The 16389-nt window shown below is 44.1% G+C and overlaps 1 protein-coding gene across 5 annotated transcripts in view; it reads right to left on the bottom strand.

Moving 5' to 3' along the window:
* The window catches only part of DHX37 (DEAH-box helicase 37), a 98725-nt gene that overhangs the window by 39509 nt on the left and 42827 nt on the right, over positions 1 to 16389 (bottom strand). For all 5 annotated transcript variants that reach the window (XM_056533810.1, XM_056533820.1, XM_056533792.1 and 2 more), the window contains exons 11-17: positions 14342 to 14456; positions 13537 to 13635; positions 11417 to 11499; positions 7836 to 7980; positions 6932 to 7008; positions 6611 to 6843; positions 5654 to 5765 (exon numbers count right to left, since the gene is read on the bottom strand). In XM_056533810.1, the coding sequence (XP_056389785.1) occupies positions 5654 to 5765; positions 6611 to 6843; positions 6932 to 7008; positions 7836 to 7980; positions 11417 to 11499; positions 13537 to 13635; positions 14342 to 14456 (864 nt within the window). The remainder of the gene's footprint in view (positions 1 to 5653; positions 5766 to 6610; positions 6844 to 6931; positions 7009 to 7835; positions 7981 to 11416; positions 11500 to 13536; positions 13636 to 14341; positions 14457 to 16389) is intronic.

The following is a 16389-nucleotide window of genomic DNA, read 5'->3' as shown; positions in this document are numbered from 1 at the left end:
ACATTTTCGCACGCGGCGATACCACATATGTTTATTTTTGTTTTTATTTACACAGTTTTTTTTTATTATTGGAAATGCCGGGTGATTCAAACTTTTATTAGGGGGAAGGGATAATTGAAAGGGTTAATGATTTTTTTGACACTTTTCTTTTGCAATATTATAGCCCCCATAGGGGGCTATAACATTGCATTTACTGATCTTTAACTGTGTTCAATACATCTCCATAGGGATGCATTGATCAGGGTTTTCGGCGATTGATTGCTCAAGCATTCAATCCGCGATCGGACTGCAGGAAGAAAGGTAAGAGACCTTCCTCCTGTAGTACAGCTGTTCGGGATGCCGCAATTTCCCCGTGGCGATCCCGAACAGCTCCCTGAGCTAACCAGCACTTTTTACTTTCACTTTTAGCCGCGTGGCTCAGCTTTGAGCGCGCGGCTTAAGGGTTAATAGCGCGCGGCACCACGATCAGTGCCGCGCGCTATTAGAGGAGGGTCCCGGCTTCACTATGACGCCGAGCCCGCCGGGATATGATGCGGGGTCACCATGGGACCCCGCGTTATATCACGGGAGCGGGACCAAGGACGTACTCATACGTCCTTGGTCCTTAAGGGGTTAACGGTTAAATTAACTATCCTATATTTTAAGTGGACATATAAGGAACATGTGACCAAGTATTATGGAAATATCTCCAGCCGTTTAGAAGTTATGCAGTAACATATAATTCCCAAAGACTTGTATGGGACTTTAAACAAAAACCCCGACCCTGTCAAAGGGGGGTGAGTAAGGGTTAAATCACCTATCCTATGTTTGTTGTTGACATATAAGTAACATGTGTGCCAAGTTTCATGTCAAAGGGGTATTCCTGTGGATTTTTTTTATAACTCAACTGGTGCCAGAAAGTTAAACAGATTTGTAAATTACTTCTATTTAAAAATCTTAATCTTTCCAGTACTTTTTAGGGTCTGTATATTACAGAGGAAATGGTTTCCTTTTTGGAACACAGAGCTCTCTGCTGACATCATGACCACAGTGCTCTCTGGTGACATCTCTGTCCATTTTAGGAACTGTCCAGAGCAGCATATGTTTGCTATCAGGATTTTCTCCTACTCCGGACAGTTCTTAAAATGGACAGAGCTGTCAGCAGAGAGCACTGTGGTCATGATGTCAGCAGAGAGCTCTGTGTTCCAAAAAGAAAACCATTTTCTCTGTAGTATTCATCAGCTAATAAGTACTGGAAGGATTAAGATTTTTTAATAGAAGTAATTTACAAATCTGTTTAACTTTCTGGCACCAGTTGATTTAAAAAAAAAAAAAAGTTTTCCACAGGAGTACCCCTTTAATATCTTTAGCCATTTGGACGTGATGCTGGAACATACACGCGCACACACACACACACACACACACACACACACACACACATTGGGGGAGATTTATCATTATTTGTCTATTATAGACACAGATCTACCCCTTTACACTGCTTGTCTAATTTACACTCTTGCTCAGAATTTACAAAGGTTGTGCACTCCTTTGATAAATCTTGTGCAAATATAGAAACGCCCCCCCCCCCCCTCGCTCTACTGTGCACTCTTTCTCTACCGCACAGGAAATGTGGTCGTAGGGGATTTTGTTCTATTGCTTTGAGGCCAGGATTCCATTGAGGTTTTCTGTCCATCAGCAAAAACGGCAGAAAAACTGTCCCAGCTTTGTCAGTTTTTCTTGCGTTTTTGCTGGTGTGTGGAAACAAAAAAAATTTACTAAACTTTTTTTTTTTTTCTTCAAAATTTAGATACGGGAATGCGGAGGACTATGTCAGATTTGGTGGAACAGACAATGAATGGTTTTTTTTAATTTAAATGTCAATAAAAGGGTTCTTTGGGGGGAGTGTTTTTTTTAATAAAAATTTTTTTTCAATGTGTTTTGTTTTTTATTATTGAATTTTCAGGCTTAGTAGTGGAAGGCGTCTTGCAGACGGAATCCTTTACTAAGCTGGGGCTTAGCGTTAGTCCCCAAAACAGCTAGCGTTAACCCCCAATTATTACCCCGGTACCCACCGCCACAGGGGTTCCGGGAAGAGTCGGTACTAACAGGCCCGGAGCATCAAAAATGGAGCTCCTGGGCCTAGGCGGTAACAGGCTGGCGTTACTGGGGAGTGCCAGTAACAATGGTCCTCGGCAACTCTGGTAACATCAGGCTGTTGCCACTTGGTTGGTATCTGGCTGATACTGAAAAAATGAGGGAACCACACACTTTTTTTTTTAAATGTATTTATTTATAACAAAATTTAAAACGCATAGGGTTCCCCCTATTTTCAGTATCACCCAGATACCAACCAAGCAGCAACAGCCTGACGTTACCAGGGTGGGCGAGGACCTTCCCCAGAATAAATAACACCAGCCTGTTACCGCCTAGGCCCAGGAGCGCCATTTTTGACGCTCGGGGCCTGTTGGCTCTGGCTCTTCCCGGCACCCCTGTGGCGGTGGGTAAGGGGGAATAATTGGAGGTTAGCGTTAGCTGATTTTGCGGCTAAGCCCTGGCATAGTAATGGATTCCGTCTATAACACAGCTTCCACTACTAACCCTGAAAATTCAATTATAAAAAAACACAACAAATTGAAAAAAAATGTTTTATTTAAAAAAAACAATCCCCCACAGCCCTCGTTAACCATTTTATTGAAATAAAAAAATAAAAAACACTGGTCATCGTCGCAGTCCACCGAATCTGACGTCGTTCTCCACATTCACGTATCTGAAATGAGACGAAAAGAAAAACAAGAAATATGGGTTAGTACATTTTTTGAGCTCTCCCCTGGGAAGAGTGCACATAATGCAGCGTGTTCCTAAACAGGGAGCCTCCAATTGTTGCTAAACTACAACTCCCACCATGGGGGCTGTAGTTAAGCAACAGCTGGAGTCTCCCTGTTCTGTTCCCATTATGCAAAACGCATAATGTGAACAGAGATCTGTCCCTCTGCCCTTGGACTACTACTCCTATCATGGGGCAGAGTCTGTCCCATGATGGGAGTAGTTGTAGTACCGCAGTGCTGCAGAGGGATGGCACTTGCACATCCCCCGGCTGCGGGACTTTTAGGACTACTACTCACATCATGGACAGACTCTGCCCATGATGGGAGCTGTAGTCCAGGGGCTGAGGTGCAGATCGCACCAGGTCATTCTGCAGAGACCCGCTGTGATCCGCATTTAAGTTAACAAGAAGGCGGTACATGCGGCTACATCGCGCTGCCGCTGGCTCCTGTATACACTGTCATAATTCATAATCCCCGCCGCATGGAGATGGGAGCTCTGATTAGTCAATGGCTAATCAGAGCTCCTGTGTTCCGGCGGCGGGGATTATGAATTATGACAGTGAATATAGAACCCGGCGGGCAGCGCAATGTAGCCGCATGTACCGCCGGCTTGTTAACTTAAATGAGGATCGCAGCAGGTCATTCTCTGGAGATCCGCAGCGATACGCATTTATTAACTATACAAACCGGCGGTACATGCGTCTACACTGTCATAATTCATAATCCCCGCTGCCGGAAAACAGGAGCTCTGATTGGTAAATAGCTATTGACCAATCAGAGCTCCCGTCTCCCGGAAGCGGGGATTATGAATTATGACAGTGTATACAGGAGCCGGCGGTAGCGCGATATGGTCGCATGTACCGCCGGCTTGTTAACTTAAATGCGGATCGCAGTGGGTCTCTGCAGAAGGACCCGATGCGATCTGCACCTCAGCCCCTGGACTACAACTCCCATCATGGGCAGAATCTGTCCATAATGGGAGTAGTAGTCCTATAAAGTCCCGCAGCCGGGGGATGTGCAAGTGCAGATCGCAACGGCTCATTCTGCAGAGACCCACTGCGATCTGCATTTAAGTTAACAAGCCGGCGGTACATGCGGCTACATCGTGCTCCCCGCCAGCTTCTATATACACTGTCATAATTCATAATACCGGGAGACGGGAGCTCTGATTGGTCAATAGCTATTCACCAATCAGAGCGCCTGTGTTCCAGCGGGGATTATACATTATGACAGTGTATGCAGGAACCGACAGCAGCGTGATGTAGCCGCATGTACCGCCGGCTTGTTAACTTAAATGTGGATCGCAGCAGATTATTCTCTTCAGATCCGCTGCGATCCGCATTTATTAACTATACAAACCGGCGGTACATGCGTCTACACTGCGCTGCTCGCCGGCTTCTATATACACTGTCATAATTCATAATCCCCGCCGCCAGAACACCGAAGCTCTGATTGTTGAATAGCTATTGACCAATCAGAGCTCCCGTCTCCCAGTGGGGATTATGACAGTGTATATAGTAGCCGGCTGGGAGCGCGATATAGCCGAATGTACCGCCGCATTGTTAACTTAAATGCGGATCGCAGTGGGTCTCTGCAGAAGGACCAGATGCGATCTGCTCCTCAGCCCCTGGACTACAACTCCTATCATGGGCAGAGTCTGTCCCATAATGGGAGTAGTAGTCCTATAAAGTCCCGCGGCCAGGGGATGTGCATCCCTCAGCAGCGCCGCGGTACAACAACTACTCCCATCATGGGACAGATTCTGTCCCATGAAAGGAGTAGTAGTCCAAGGGCAGACGACCAGATCATTCTCCGGAGATCCACTGCGATCCGCATTTATTAACTATACAAGCCGGCGGCACATGCGGCTACATTGCGCTGCCTGCTCCTATATACAGTTCTTATAATTCATAATCCCCGCCGAGAGACGGGAGCTCTGATTGGTTAATAGCTATTCACCAATCAGAGCTCCTGTCTCCCGGCGGCGGGGATTATGAATTATGACAGCGTATACAGGAGCTGGCGGCTGCGCAGTGAAGCCGCATGGGCCGCCGGCTTTTACAGTTAATAAATGCGGATCGCAGCGGGTCTCTGGATAATGACCCAGTGCGATCTGCCCCTCAGCCCCTGGACTATAACTCCCATCATGGGAAGCGTCTGTCCATGATGGGAGTAGCAGTCCTTACTGTCCCAAAATAGACACTTTGGTACGTGTCCTCCGAGGTGGTGTATATTTGCGCAAGAAAAGTGTTTTTGCGCATTTCTTTTTGCGTAAAAAAAAAAATTAAACACCCAGTTAATAAATTTGATTCTACAGTAAAAAGTGCGCTATGGTAAACTTAACCGTATGAAAAATTATATCAGAATTTGCACATAAAAATGCGCAAAAAAACTCTTTTGCGTTAAAATTTTTGCGTTAAAACATACACCAAAAAAAGCTCTATATTCAATGATAAATTCTGCTCATTGAGTTTTATATATATATATATATATATATATATGTGGTTAAACTTTAATATGGAAGGGGTTAAACTTGTACCACCAACGACGACTGTTTAAAGGTCCCTTTAGACACTGTTGTAAGCTTTGACACCGGTGATCTAAATGGTTACTAGCCGCCAGCACATGTCGGCTATTAGCAGTGGCCCTTAGCTACTGTAATCAGCTGGAGGCCACCTGGTATGGAGAAGGCTTGAGTCAGGAGCCTACCCCATACACCATTAATGGCACCATGATGTGTAAACACAGCATTAATGGGTTCAATTATTTTATTATTTTTCGAGGTTAATATTAAGTATTATTAATTGTTAAGCTATATTACAAGTAAACCAAACTCTTAATACTTTCACCTTTTCAATGTTCAGATCTTTCATTTGTAGAACCAAATCCTCTACAGGACGTCTTATTATTTCAGGTTGGGAAAACTCTTCAAAATCACTGAAGACAACTGAAGAATACAACCTACATGAAAGTAACATTAGTATTGAGGTTACACAAACTGCAGTATTATTTGCATTAGATTCTCAAAGATATTATCAGGAGAAATTAAGAGGAATAGCAATACATAGATTCAGCTGAAGGAGCATTCCACTGATCCCTAATATAAAGTGGCAAAGCATATCAGACATGCGTGGAACTCACACTGACAAAAGATGTTATCATCTGAAAAAGTTATCCTTTATTCACAGGACAAAGAACAACAAGCTGATCAGTGGGTGTTCAAATGCTGAAATCCTCACCGCTCCCAAAAATGGGGACGAAATTGTCCTCAGAATGAATGGTGCACACCAAGCATGCATGGCCAACACGTCTTTCATTTATTCTCTATGAGGCCACTGAACATTGCCAAGTTCAGCACCTATGTCTGAATGAATACATAAATGGAAAGAATATATAGTATATTCATTTAACAAACAATTCTATGCACCTTCTAATGGTCCCCATACACATTAGAAAAAAAGTTGGTCAAACCCACTAATTTCTGCCTGACTGTCTAATGTGTATGGGCCTCCTGACTCTTCAGACTCTGATGTCAGGAGAGAAAGATCTGGCATGTTGGATTTCAATTGTCTAATCCTTTGGATAAGCACCACCAAAAGAATCTGGCAACGAATTACACCCCGTATCTCTATTTAAAACACATGGACACCTGGCCGAGCAAAACATTCACGTAAATAAAATGAACGGGTGAGATACTGGTTAGTCGATCGCTATAGTATAAGTGTGGCCACCCTATGATCTACAATGATATTCCATGCTGCTCCTCCAAAGAAAGAAAAGGTATGTCAGTAGCTGACGAGCGTTACCTGTAGCAGTGACCGGGCTCAGTACGTCCTGCTCTTCCAGCTCTCTGATCAGCTGAAGCTTGGGAAGTCCAGTCCACACGGAAAGAGGAGACACCAGTAACTTTATCATAGAATCTTTTCTTTACTTTTCCACAGTCAACGACGTATTTTATACCGGGAATAGTAAGAGATGTTTCTGCTACATTGGTGGCCACAATGCAAAGCCGAGTGCCACTTGGTGGGGGGCAAAAGACCTGCATGAGAATATATCAAACCATAAGCTATCACAAAGGAAAATATGTCTGTTATTTAGGAGGAATGATATTTCCAGAAATCTGTTACCTTGGCCTGTTGCTCGGGAGCTAGCAAGGAATACAATGGTAATACATGAAGTGGAAGGGAGGAATCGGATTCTTCTTCTGGAAAGACCAAAGGAAAAAGGCCTGTTTTACTGCCTTTTAATAAATTTCAGCATGTATTAAATATAATAGCCACATCTATGACATGTACATTAAAGGGGTACTCTGCCCCTATCCAAAGAATAGGGGATAATATGCCTAATTGCAGAAGTTCCGACCACTGGGACCCACGCCATCTCCTCAGGTGTTCTGAACATTTCAGAACACCAGCTTGGGGCTCCTGTGTTGGTGACATTCATGTTTATGGGAGGGGGTGTGACAGCTGTGGAGCAGAAGTACATAGCCATCATGCCCCTCTCATAGACATGAATGGAGGGGGAGGGGCGTGATGTCATGAACATGGAAGCTCAAAGCCGGCCTGGAGATCACGGGGATTCTAGTGGCCGGAATCAATGCGATCAGACATCTTTTCTCCTTTCCTTTGGATAGAGGATAAGATGTCTAGGGGCAGAGTACCCCTTTAAGGGTTTGTGGGGTGCTCTCCACATACAGTTCACACCTTCTTAACACAGTAATAATAAAGAAAGTTGTAGCACTAACCATCTCTTTTCATATTCTTCTATTTAATTCCAATACACACAGGTATGTTTTATGTGTACTGAAAGTAAATAAAAGAATAAAGAAGAAACTGTGATCGCCATGACATTCTTTTTTTTTTAAACAGACTTTCATCATAGAAATAACACAGAAATAAATAATAAAGCAGAAGTTTACAGCATTGATTATTTGTACAGCTGTTTCTACAGAAGATATTACAAATACATTAAAACTCTGCAAAACAAGTTATGTGATCACTATAAAAAAGCAGAAGTGAAAGTAACCCAAACCTTTATCTGATCCAGCATCCCCTAAATCCAAGTCAAAGTCTGAGCCCTCTCCCTCCTCTTCACCATCTCCACCAGCCTCCCGATCTTCATCCCCTTCATCCATGGGCAAAGCTGAATAACTGTCCAAGCTGATTTTAGGAAGGTTCTAAAGAAAGGAACAAAAATGTTATTATTTCTTGGCAAATGAACACACATTAATAACATTGTAACTTTTAATAGTTATAGAGTGACATTTATCATTACGGTAGGTGTCTATTGTAGACACAGATCTGCCCCTTTACACTGCTTGTCTAATTTACACTCTTGCTCAACATAAATTTTGTGCAAATATAGAAACACCCCCCTCGCTCTACCGTACACTCCTTCTCTACCTCACACTTCACAGAGCTGTGTCATTTTCCCTGGTACACTGCTCACATAGCTAGAAGTGTCGGAGCAGCAGTGTGTGCCGAACAAAACTCTGCACAATAGTAAAATCATAAATCTTTATAAAGTACACAGAGGTCTCAAAGAATTTTGCACGAAAAAATTTAAATTTTGGCGCGAAAATTATCGACCACATTTTCAAAGAGCTTTGTGCCGCGGTTTACACTGTTCCCATCAGTTTTGTAAAAGTGGGCGTGTCCACGTACATTGTCTACTTTACATGATATTTTCAAAGGGGTGAGAGTCCAGAGTCCAGCTTTTTGATAGTGTAGAAATCACAGAAATGGTTGTAGTTTTATAGTTTTGGGGGGTTTTTTCTTCTCATTTTAGATATGTGAATGCGGAGGACTACGTCAGATTCGGTGGATTGCGATTATGAACAGCGTTTTTATAAATGTCAATAAAAAAAGTTAACGAGGGCTGTGGGGGGGGAGTGTTTTATTTATTTTAAATAAAAAAATTTTTCAATGTGTTGTGTTCTTTATAATTGCATTTTCAGGCTTAATAGTGGAAGCTGTTTTGTAGACAGAATCCATTACTAATCCGGGGCTTAGCGTTGGCCCAAAAATCAGCTAGCGCTAACCCCCAATTATTACCCCAGTACCCACCACCACAGTGTTTATTGAGAAAAGCGGGTACCAACAGGCCCGGAGCCTCAAAAATGGCGCTCCTGGACCTGGCAGTAACAGGCTGGCGTTATTTATGCTGGGGAGGGACAGCAACAATGGTCCTCGCCCACCCTGGTAATGTCAGGCTTTTGCTGCTTGGTTGGTATCTGGCTGATACTGAAAAAATTGGGGAACCACACGTTTTTTATTTATTTATTAAAAAAAATAAAAAAGGGGTTCCCCCTATTTTCAGTATCAGCCAGATACCAACCAAGCAGCAACAGCCTGATGTTACCAGGGTGGGCGAGGACCATTGTTACTGGCCCTCCCCAGCCTAAATAACGCCAGCCTGTTACCACCTAGGCCCAGGAGTGTCACCTGTGGCAGTGGGTACCGGGGTAATAATTGAAGGTTAGCGCTAGCTGATTTTGGGGCCAATGCTAAGCCCTAGCTTAGTAATGGTTTCCGTCTAAGACAACTTCCACTACTAACCCTGAAAATTCAATTATAAAAAACACGACACATTGAAAAATAAAATTTATTTAAAAAAACACTTGGCCTCGTTAACCATTTTATTGAATAAAAAAAAAAAAAAAAAGAAGGTGGTCATCGTCGCAGTCCACCGAATCTGACGTAGTCCTCCGCATTCATGTATCTGAAATGAGAAGAAAAAAAACAAGAAATATGGGTTAGTACATTATTTTTCCCTATTCCCTGGGGAGAGCGCACATAATGCAGCATGTTCCTAAACAGGGAGGCTCGAATTTTTGCTAAACTACAACTCTCATCATGGGGCTGTAGTTAAGCAACAGCTGGAGTCTCCCTGTTTGGAAACACACTGCCAGAAATGCTCTGTTCCCATTATGCAAAATGCATAATGAGAACTGAGTCAGGACTGGACAGTGTAGCTCCGCCCCTAATGACATCATCACTAGGGGCGGAGCAATAAAGGTCGCAGGTAGTCTCAGGAGTGAGCCCCCCTTTCAATCTGTCCCTCTGCCCTTGGACTACTACTCCCATCATGGGACAGAGTCTGTTCCATGATGGGAGTAGTTGTAGTACCGCAGCGCTGTAGTACCGGCTGTGGGACTTTTAGGACTACTACTCCCATCATGGACAGACTCCATCCAGGGGCTGAGTTGTAGATCGCAGCAGGTCATTCTCCAGAGACCCACTGCGATCCCCATTTATTAAATTAACAAGCTGGCGGCACATGCGGCTCCACTGCGCTCCCCGCCGGCTCCAGGCGGGGAATACTGTATACGTACTATATACGCTGTCATAATTCATAATCCCCACCGCTGGGAGACGGGAGCTCTGATTGTCAACAGCTTTTCACCAATCAGAGCTCCCGTCTACAGGCGGCAGGGATTATGAATTATGAAAGCGTATATAGTACGTATACAGCCGGCAGGGAGCACAGTGTAGCCGCATGTGCCGTCGACTTGTACAGTTAATAAATGTGGATTGCAGTGGGTCTCTGGAAAATTACCTGCTGTCATCTGCACCTCAGCCCCTGGACTATAACTCCCATCATGGATGGAGTCTGTCCATTATGGGAGTAGTAGTCATAAAAGTCCCGCACCAGGGGGATGTGCAAGTGCCATCCTTCAGCGCTGCTGTAATACATCTACTCCCATCATGGGACAAACTATGTCCATGATGGGAGTTATAGTACAGGGGCTGAAGGGCAGATCGCAGCAGGTAATTCTCCAGAGACCCACTGCAATCCGCATTTATTAACTGTAAAAGCGGGCGGCACATGCGGCTACACTGCACTGCCCGCCGCCGGGAGACAGGAGCCCTGATTGGTGAATAGCTATTCACCAATCAGAGCTCCCGTCTCCCGGGCGGGGATTATGATATGTGACAGCTGTATACAGGAGTCGGCGGGCAGAGCAGTGTAGCCACATTGGGCCGCCGGCTTGTTAACTTTAATAAACGCGGATCGCAATGGGTCTCAGCAGAATGACCTGCTGTAATATGCACCTCAGCCCCTAGACTATAACTCCCATCATGGATGGATTCTGTCCATGATGGGAGTAGTAGTCCTAAAATTCTTGCAATCGGGGGATGTGCAAGTGCCATCCCTCAGCGCTGCGGTATTACAACAACTCCCATCATGGGACAGACTCAGTCCATGATGGGAGTTATAGTACAGGGGTTGAGGGGCAGATCACAGCAGGTCATTCCTAGTCCTAACTGTCCCAAAACAGTTAATATATTATGTTTCCAAAATACAAAGGAGAACACAAGTTTCACAATCTCAGATGTTTTCTGACACTTTGGTACGTGTCCTCCAAGGTGGTGTATATTTGCGCAAGACAAGTGCTTTTGTGCATTTTTTTGCATACAAAAAAATAAACGCAGTTAGTAAATTTGATTCTACAGTAGAAAATGCTTTATGGTAAACTTAACCGTAGACATGGCTATGAACAATTCTATCAGATTTTGCAAAAAAAAAAATACACAAAAAAATTCTCTAAATACAATGATAAATTCCCCTCATAGCCTTTATAGAATTTTCTACATGCAAAATGCAATTACCAAATATTTTTTCTTAGGTTTTGACTTCTTAAACTCTTTCAGAGCTTCTGCTTCTTGCTCATCCTCCTCGTTTTCATCTACAGCTGAAAAACAAAATATGACATACTAAGTTTTGTATCAATTATGTTATGGAATTCTCTCAATTTATGTTTAATTGTAAATGATCTAATCTCAGATAAATAAAGTTTGTTTGTTGCAAATACAGATGAAGCATATAAAAACCATGGAGGAGATTTATTCAAACCTGTGCAGATGAGAAAGATGAAGTGGAGGAGTTGCCTCTAGCAACCAATGAGATTGCTTTTATAGTGAAAATATATGGTGTGAACTGCAGAATTAAATTTTTTTTTTTCCACAGATTTGAAAGTCACATGACAAAAGTCATTTATTTTATACAGGAAAACATATCTAGGGTGCAGATCAGGTAATCCCTGGGCCAGCATCCTATACCATAGCAAAAATCTTGAAGCTGGTTTCTTGTCCCTTTGTAGCTAACGACACTTTTTGGGTCAAATATAAACAATTTAACCATTGGACGGCTAAGAATTGTTTGATAATCTATGTCTCCCAAGCTATACAATAGGGGTAGAAATCTATAGATGGAAGAAATGGAGTTTCAGGGATACGAGAACAGGAATAATTTTTCAAAGTTAGTAACTAAACAATGTTAGTTTGACTGAAAGCTAAATGGTGTAAGTTAGGACAGACGGTTACTAAAAATGTTGATGAGAGGCAAGAGAGTAACTTTACCTAGGACATGAGTAAAGCTCAAATAAATGAATTGAGGAAACCAAAAACCTGTAGAGGATGCTCCAGGGTTGAATGCAAGTTGGTCTATAAGTGGGAGTAGGGGGCCCAAACGATCAATCAAAGAACCTCCAGCATCCAACATATGTAGGCTTGCTAAGGTATGGTGTATTGAGAATGACATTGGGAGGGATAAGCCCTTGAGGCAAATGTCTTGTGCTTAGTGAACCCACAATTTCAACTAAACATTATGAAACATGTCAGACGAGCGTAGGCACAAGAGAGGTAATAAAGGACAGTCAAGTATTCCGAAGGGCACTCCGAGGACCACACATATGTACCTAAACAAAGTTTCTGTCAGAATGCATGGAGTTATAGGTACAGGAATGATTATAAGAAAGTAGAAGTCCAGCGCAGGATCTTGTGCAAATAAAAGTAGATTCTTTATTAAAGCCACGAGACAGCAGGATACAAAGTAATGCGTTTCAGCCAGTGTGACCAGCCTTACTCATACAATGTATTTTACGTTACTTTGTATCCTGCTGTCTCGTGGCTTGAATAAAGAATCTACTTTTATTTGCACAAGATCCTGTGCTGGACTCCTTACTTTCTTATATTACTTTGTTGTTGGTTCACACTGTGCCGTGCGCCAGGTCTCTGGCTGAAGAGATGAGCTGAGGAATTACCTATTTGCTTACAGGAATGATCAGTAATAATATAGTAGCCTCAGCATCAATGTAATTGAGGAAGGAACTGTAATCTCTAACACAAGGATGTAACAGATTGACTCAGCTGCAGCTGTGAAAGGAACATTTTGACCCGATGGCCACAAAAGAAATGCTAGAGCATCCTGTTGTGTTATCAAGAACAGGGTCTAAGATTCACATTACCACATAATACCACAGGTTGCATTTGTACTGCATTTTTTAGTTTTTGCCGTGATTCTCCAAAATCGCTGTAAAAATGACACATTTTTACTGTGAGTTGAGCAACTGAGGTAAATAGCCCCATTTTGAACCCGATTTTGGGAAAGTCACATCAAGAGATCTCTGTCCATTTTAAGAACTATCCAGAGTAGGAGAAAATCCCCATAGAAAACATATACTGTTCTGGACAGTTCCTAAAATGGACAGAGATGTCAGCAGAGAGCACTGTGGTCATGATGTCAGCAGAGAGCACTGTGTTCCAAAAAGATAATAATTTCCTCATACTTATTCAGCAGCTAATAAGTACTAGAAGGATTAAGATTTTTTAATAGAAGTCATTTTACAAATCTGTTTAACTTTCTGGCACCAGTTGATTTAAAAAAATAAGTTTTCTACCGGAGTACCCCTTTAAGCCTCTGAATGTAAGTCAATTGCGAGCAAACTCACCTTTATGTCCTTGTTTTCCTCGGTAAGGAAACATTTTTCTCAGCCGCCTACATAGTGAATGTACTTCTGCTTGACCTGTGAGGAACACCAAGATTCCTCCTAGCAATAAATGAGAAATATGATATGAAACAAGTGTCACAAATGAAGTAAATTGGTCTTACATGTTAACAGCATTTTCTTTAAAGGTGTACCCTGGCCCTAAGACATCTTATCCCCTATCCAAAGGATAGGGGATAAGATGTCCGATTGCGGGGGTCCCGCCGCTGGGGACCCCCACAATCTCCCATGCAGCACCCACATGTCTCAGCTGCAGGAAGAGATGATGACTCGGTGTCTGAAGCCTTACGAACACGGGACTGGAGTATCGTGACATCACGACTGCACCCCCTTGTGACATCACGCCCCCCCAAATGCAAGTCTATGGGAGGGGGTGTGATGCCTCCTCAATGCAAGCCTATGGGAGGAGGCGTCACAAGGGGGGCATGACATCACAAGGGGGCGGAGTTGTGACATCACTATACTCCGGCCCAGTGGTCGTGAGGCTTCAGACATGGAGCCGTCATCTCTTCGTGCAGCTGAGTGCTGCATGAGAGATTGCGGAGGGTCCCCAGCGGCGGGACCCCCGCGATCAGACATCTTCTCCCCTATTATTTGGATAGGGGACAAGATGTCTTAGGGCCAGAGTACCCCTTTAATAATAGGGCTGCAGTAGCGTAGTAGGGTACTTTTGAAGTTCTATGAGAACTTCCAAGAAACAATCAAGACTCAATTTTTCAATTGATCCTTATGTAAGCTTTCACACTACCTGTTGGGAGCATTCTATGAATCTTGCAGACTTTTCTGAAACATTCCCCTGCATAGTCATCCAGTGGAGTCCGTTTATTAAAGTGAACTGTGACTGGAAACTGTCTGGTATCCACCTAAAAAAGGTAATAATAATAAAAAAAATATACAATGATACAGATTTGGTATATCACAAAGACTCTTGATAAATATGAAAAAATAAATGTTGCTTGTGGTAAAAGGAGATTTTTGTACTCACCGTAAAATCTCTTTCTCGTAGCCTTCATTGGGGGACACCTATACTGATGGGTATATGCTCTTGCCACTAGGAGGCACTGACACTAGGAAAATAAAGTTGGCTCCTCCCTGGCGGGTATCACTGGAAGTGAGGTAATCAGTTTTGTCACAAAGCAGTAGGAGAAGCCAACAAAGTAATATGTCTGAAGGACCTTAGAAAAGAATCCCAGATAAAAACCCAAGAACCAGAAAAGAGTATCCGGACAAAAAAATGAAGAAATGGGTGGGTGCAGTGTCCCCCAATAAAGGCTACGAGATAGAGTTTTTACGGTGAGTACAAAAATCTCCTTCTCTCGGTCGCTCTTTATTGGGGGACACCTATACTGATGGGACGTACCAAAGCAGTTCCCTTGGGTGGGAATAACAATAACCAGAGAAAGGGAATCAGTCCTGAGACTGAACCCACTCGACCGTAAGGCCTGCGGACGAGAACCCAGGCCAGAGAAAACCGAGGCCTAGAAACAGAGCTCCTGGAAGATCCTCCGTCCATGGAGATGGACTGGGATGCCAAAGGAAGGGACCGTCCTTTGCAGAGACTAAGCCTACGGTCCTCATAGAGAGACCAGAAAAAGTTGACTAGGAAACCAGAGGGGCCGACACCATCCTGGAAGGAGGTAGGAATCAAGTCTAAGGAACACAGAACCAGAACGAGGGCTAGCCTGGTTGGGAAACAAAAATGAAAAATGGCACAACAAAAGAACCCCATCCAGAGTCAACCAATAAAAGAGAATATAGCGGAAGAAGCCCAGGGGAGCAATGTACGCCTGAGCAGAAGGCGAGCACACGAGGTGGCGGCCCAAAACTCACCGGAAAAAAAGAAAGACTGAAACCGGCTCTAGAGGGGCCTGGTGCGGAAGATCGAAGAGCTAAACATCTGCAGACCCAAAACCCCTAGCCAGGAGCCCGCCGCAAGCACCTGGGAGGACATAGCTCAACTGGTGTAATCTGGATGACAGGAACGCCCTCCATCTCGAAAGAACATGGACCCCGAAGATGGAAGGGAACAATGGCCAAGAAGGAGTGGAATGTCCAGAAAAGGGGCATCCCGGAACACCGAGTGACAGACATGGGAGCTGGAGATTCCGGAGTCACCTGGAAGACGGACACGGAAGAATAAACGGCCAAGAAAGGAGTGGAAGACCCTGAAAAGGAGGTTCCTGAGTCTCCTGGAAGACTTACACCCGAAGGGTAAGGAAACCCAACGTTCGGGAAATGCTCCAGGTGACAAACCTCCGTGCCGAGACAGAAGTGAAGTACAGAAAGACCGCCCCCTAAAAATGGGATCGTGGAGAAGTCTGGGCAGGACCACTACACATGCCCGAGACCTCAACCGTCACTAAGGCCCAAAGAACCAGGAGGGCCGACCTAGAAAAGAAGGATAGTGTCCAAGACAAGGAGACCAACCGGTCCTGGGCTCGAGCAGTCCAAGCGCACGGGAGCACTCCAAAGCAACAACCCGCCAGGACGGGAACGGAGGGAGAACAAGAGGAAACCCGGCTGGGAGTCCCAGGCTCTGGGCACAGGAATGTTAGTCTAGAAGACTGTGGTGTCAGTGTAGCGCAAATGACACTGTCAAAGAGAAGGAGGAACACACCCTACCAGGGAGATTGTGCCAAGGGGGGAGGAGAGCAATGGCAGGACCCAAACGACAGACGGTGGCTAGACCAGCGATCGCCGAGCCACACATGATAACAGAAACCCCTCCAACAAAGGAGAGTACCAAGGCTGCCTGAGCAGCAGTAGATAACCAAGAAACAGGAAGAGAGCCAGGCT

This window comes from Hyla sarda, chromosome 1 (genome assembly GCF_029499605.1).
Source record: "Hyla sarda isolate aHylSar1 chromosome 1, aHylSar1.hap1, whole genome shotgun sequence".
Classification (NCBI taxonomy): domain Eukaryota; kingdom Metazoa; phylum Chordata; class Amphibia; order Anura; family Hylidae; genus Hyla; species Hyla sarda.
The sequence above is the reverse complement of the archived record's forward strand: the minus strand, read 5'-3'. Positions and strand labels throughout refer to the sequence as shown.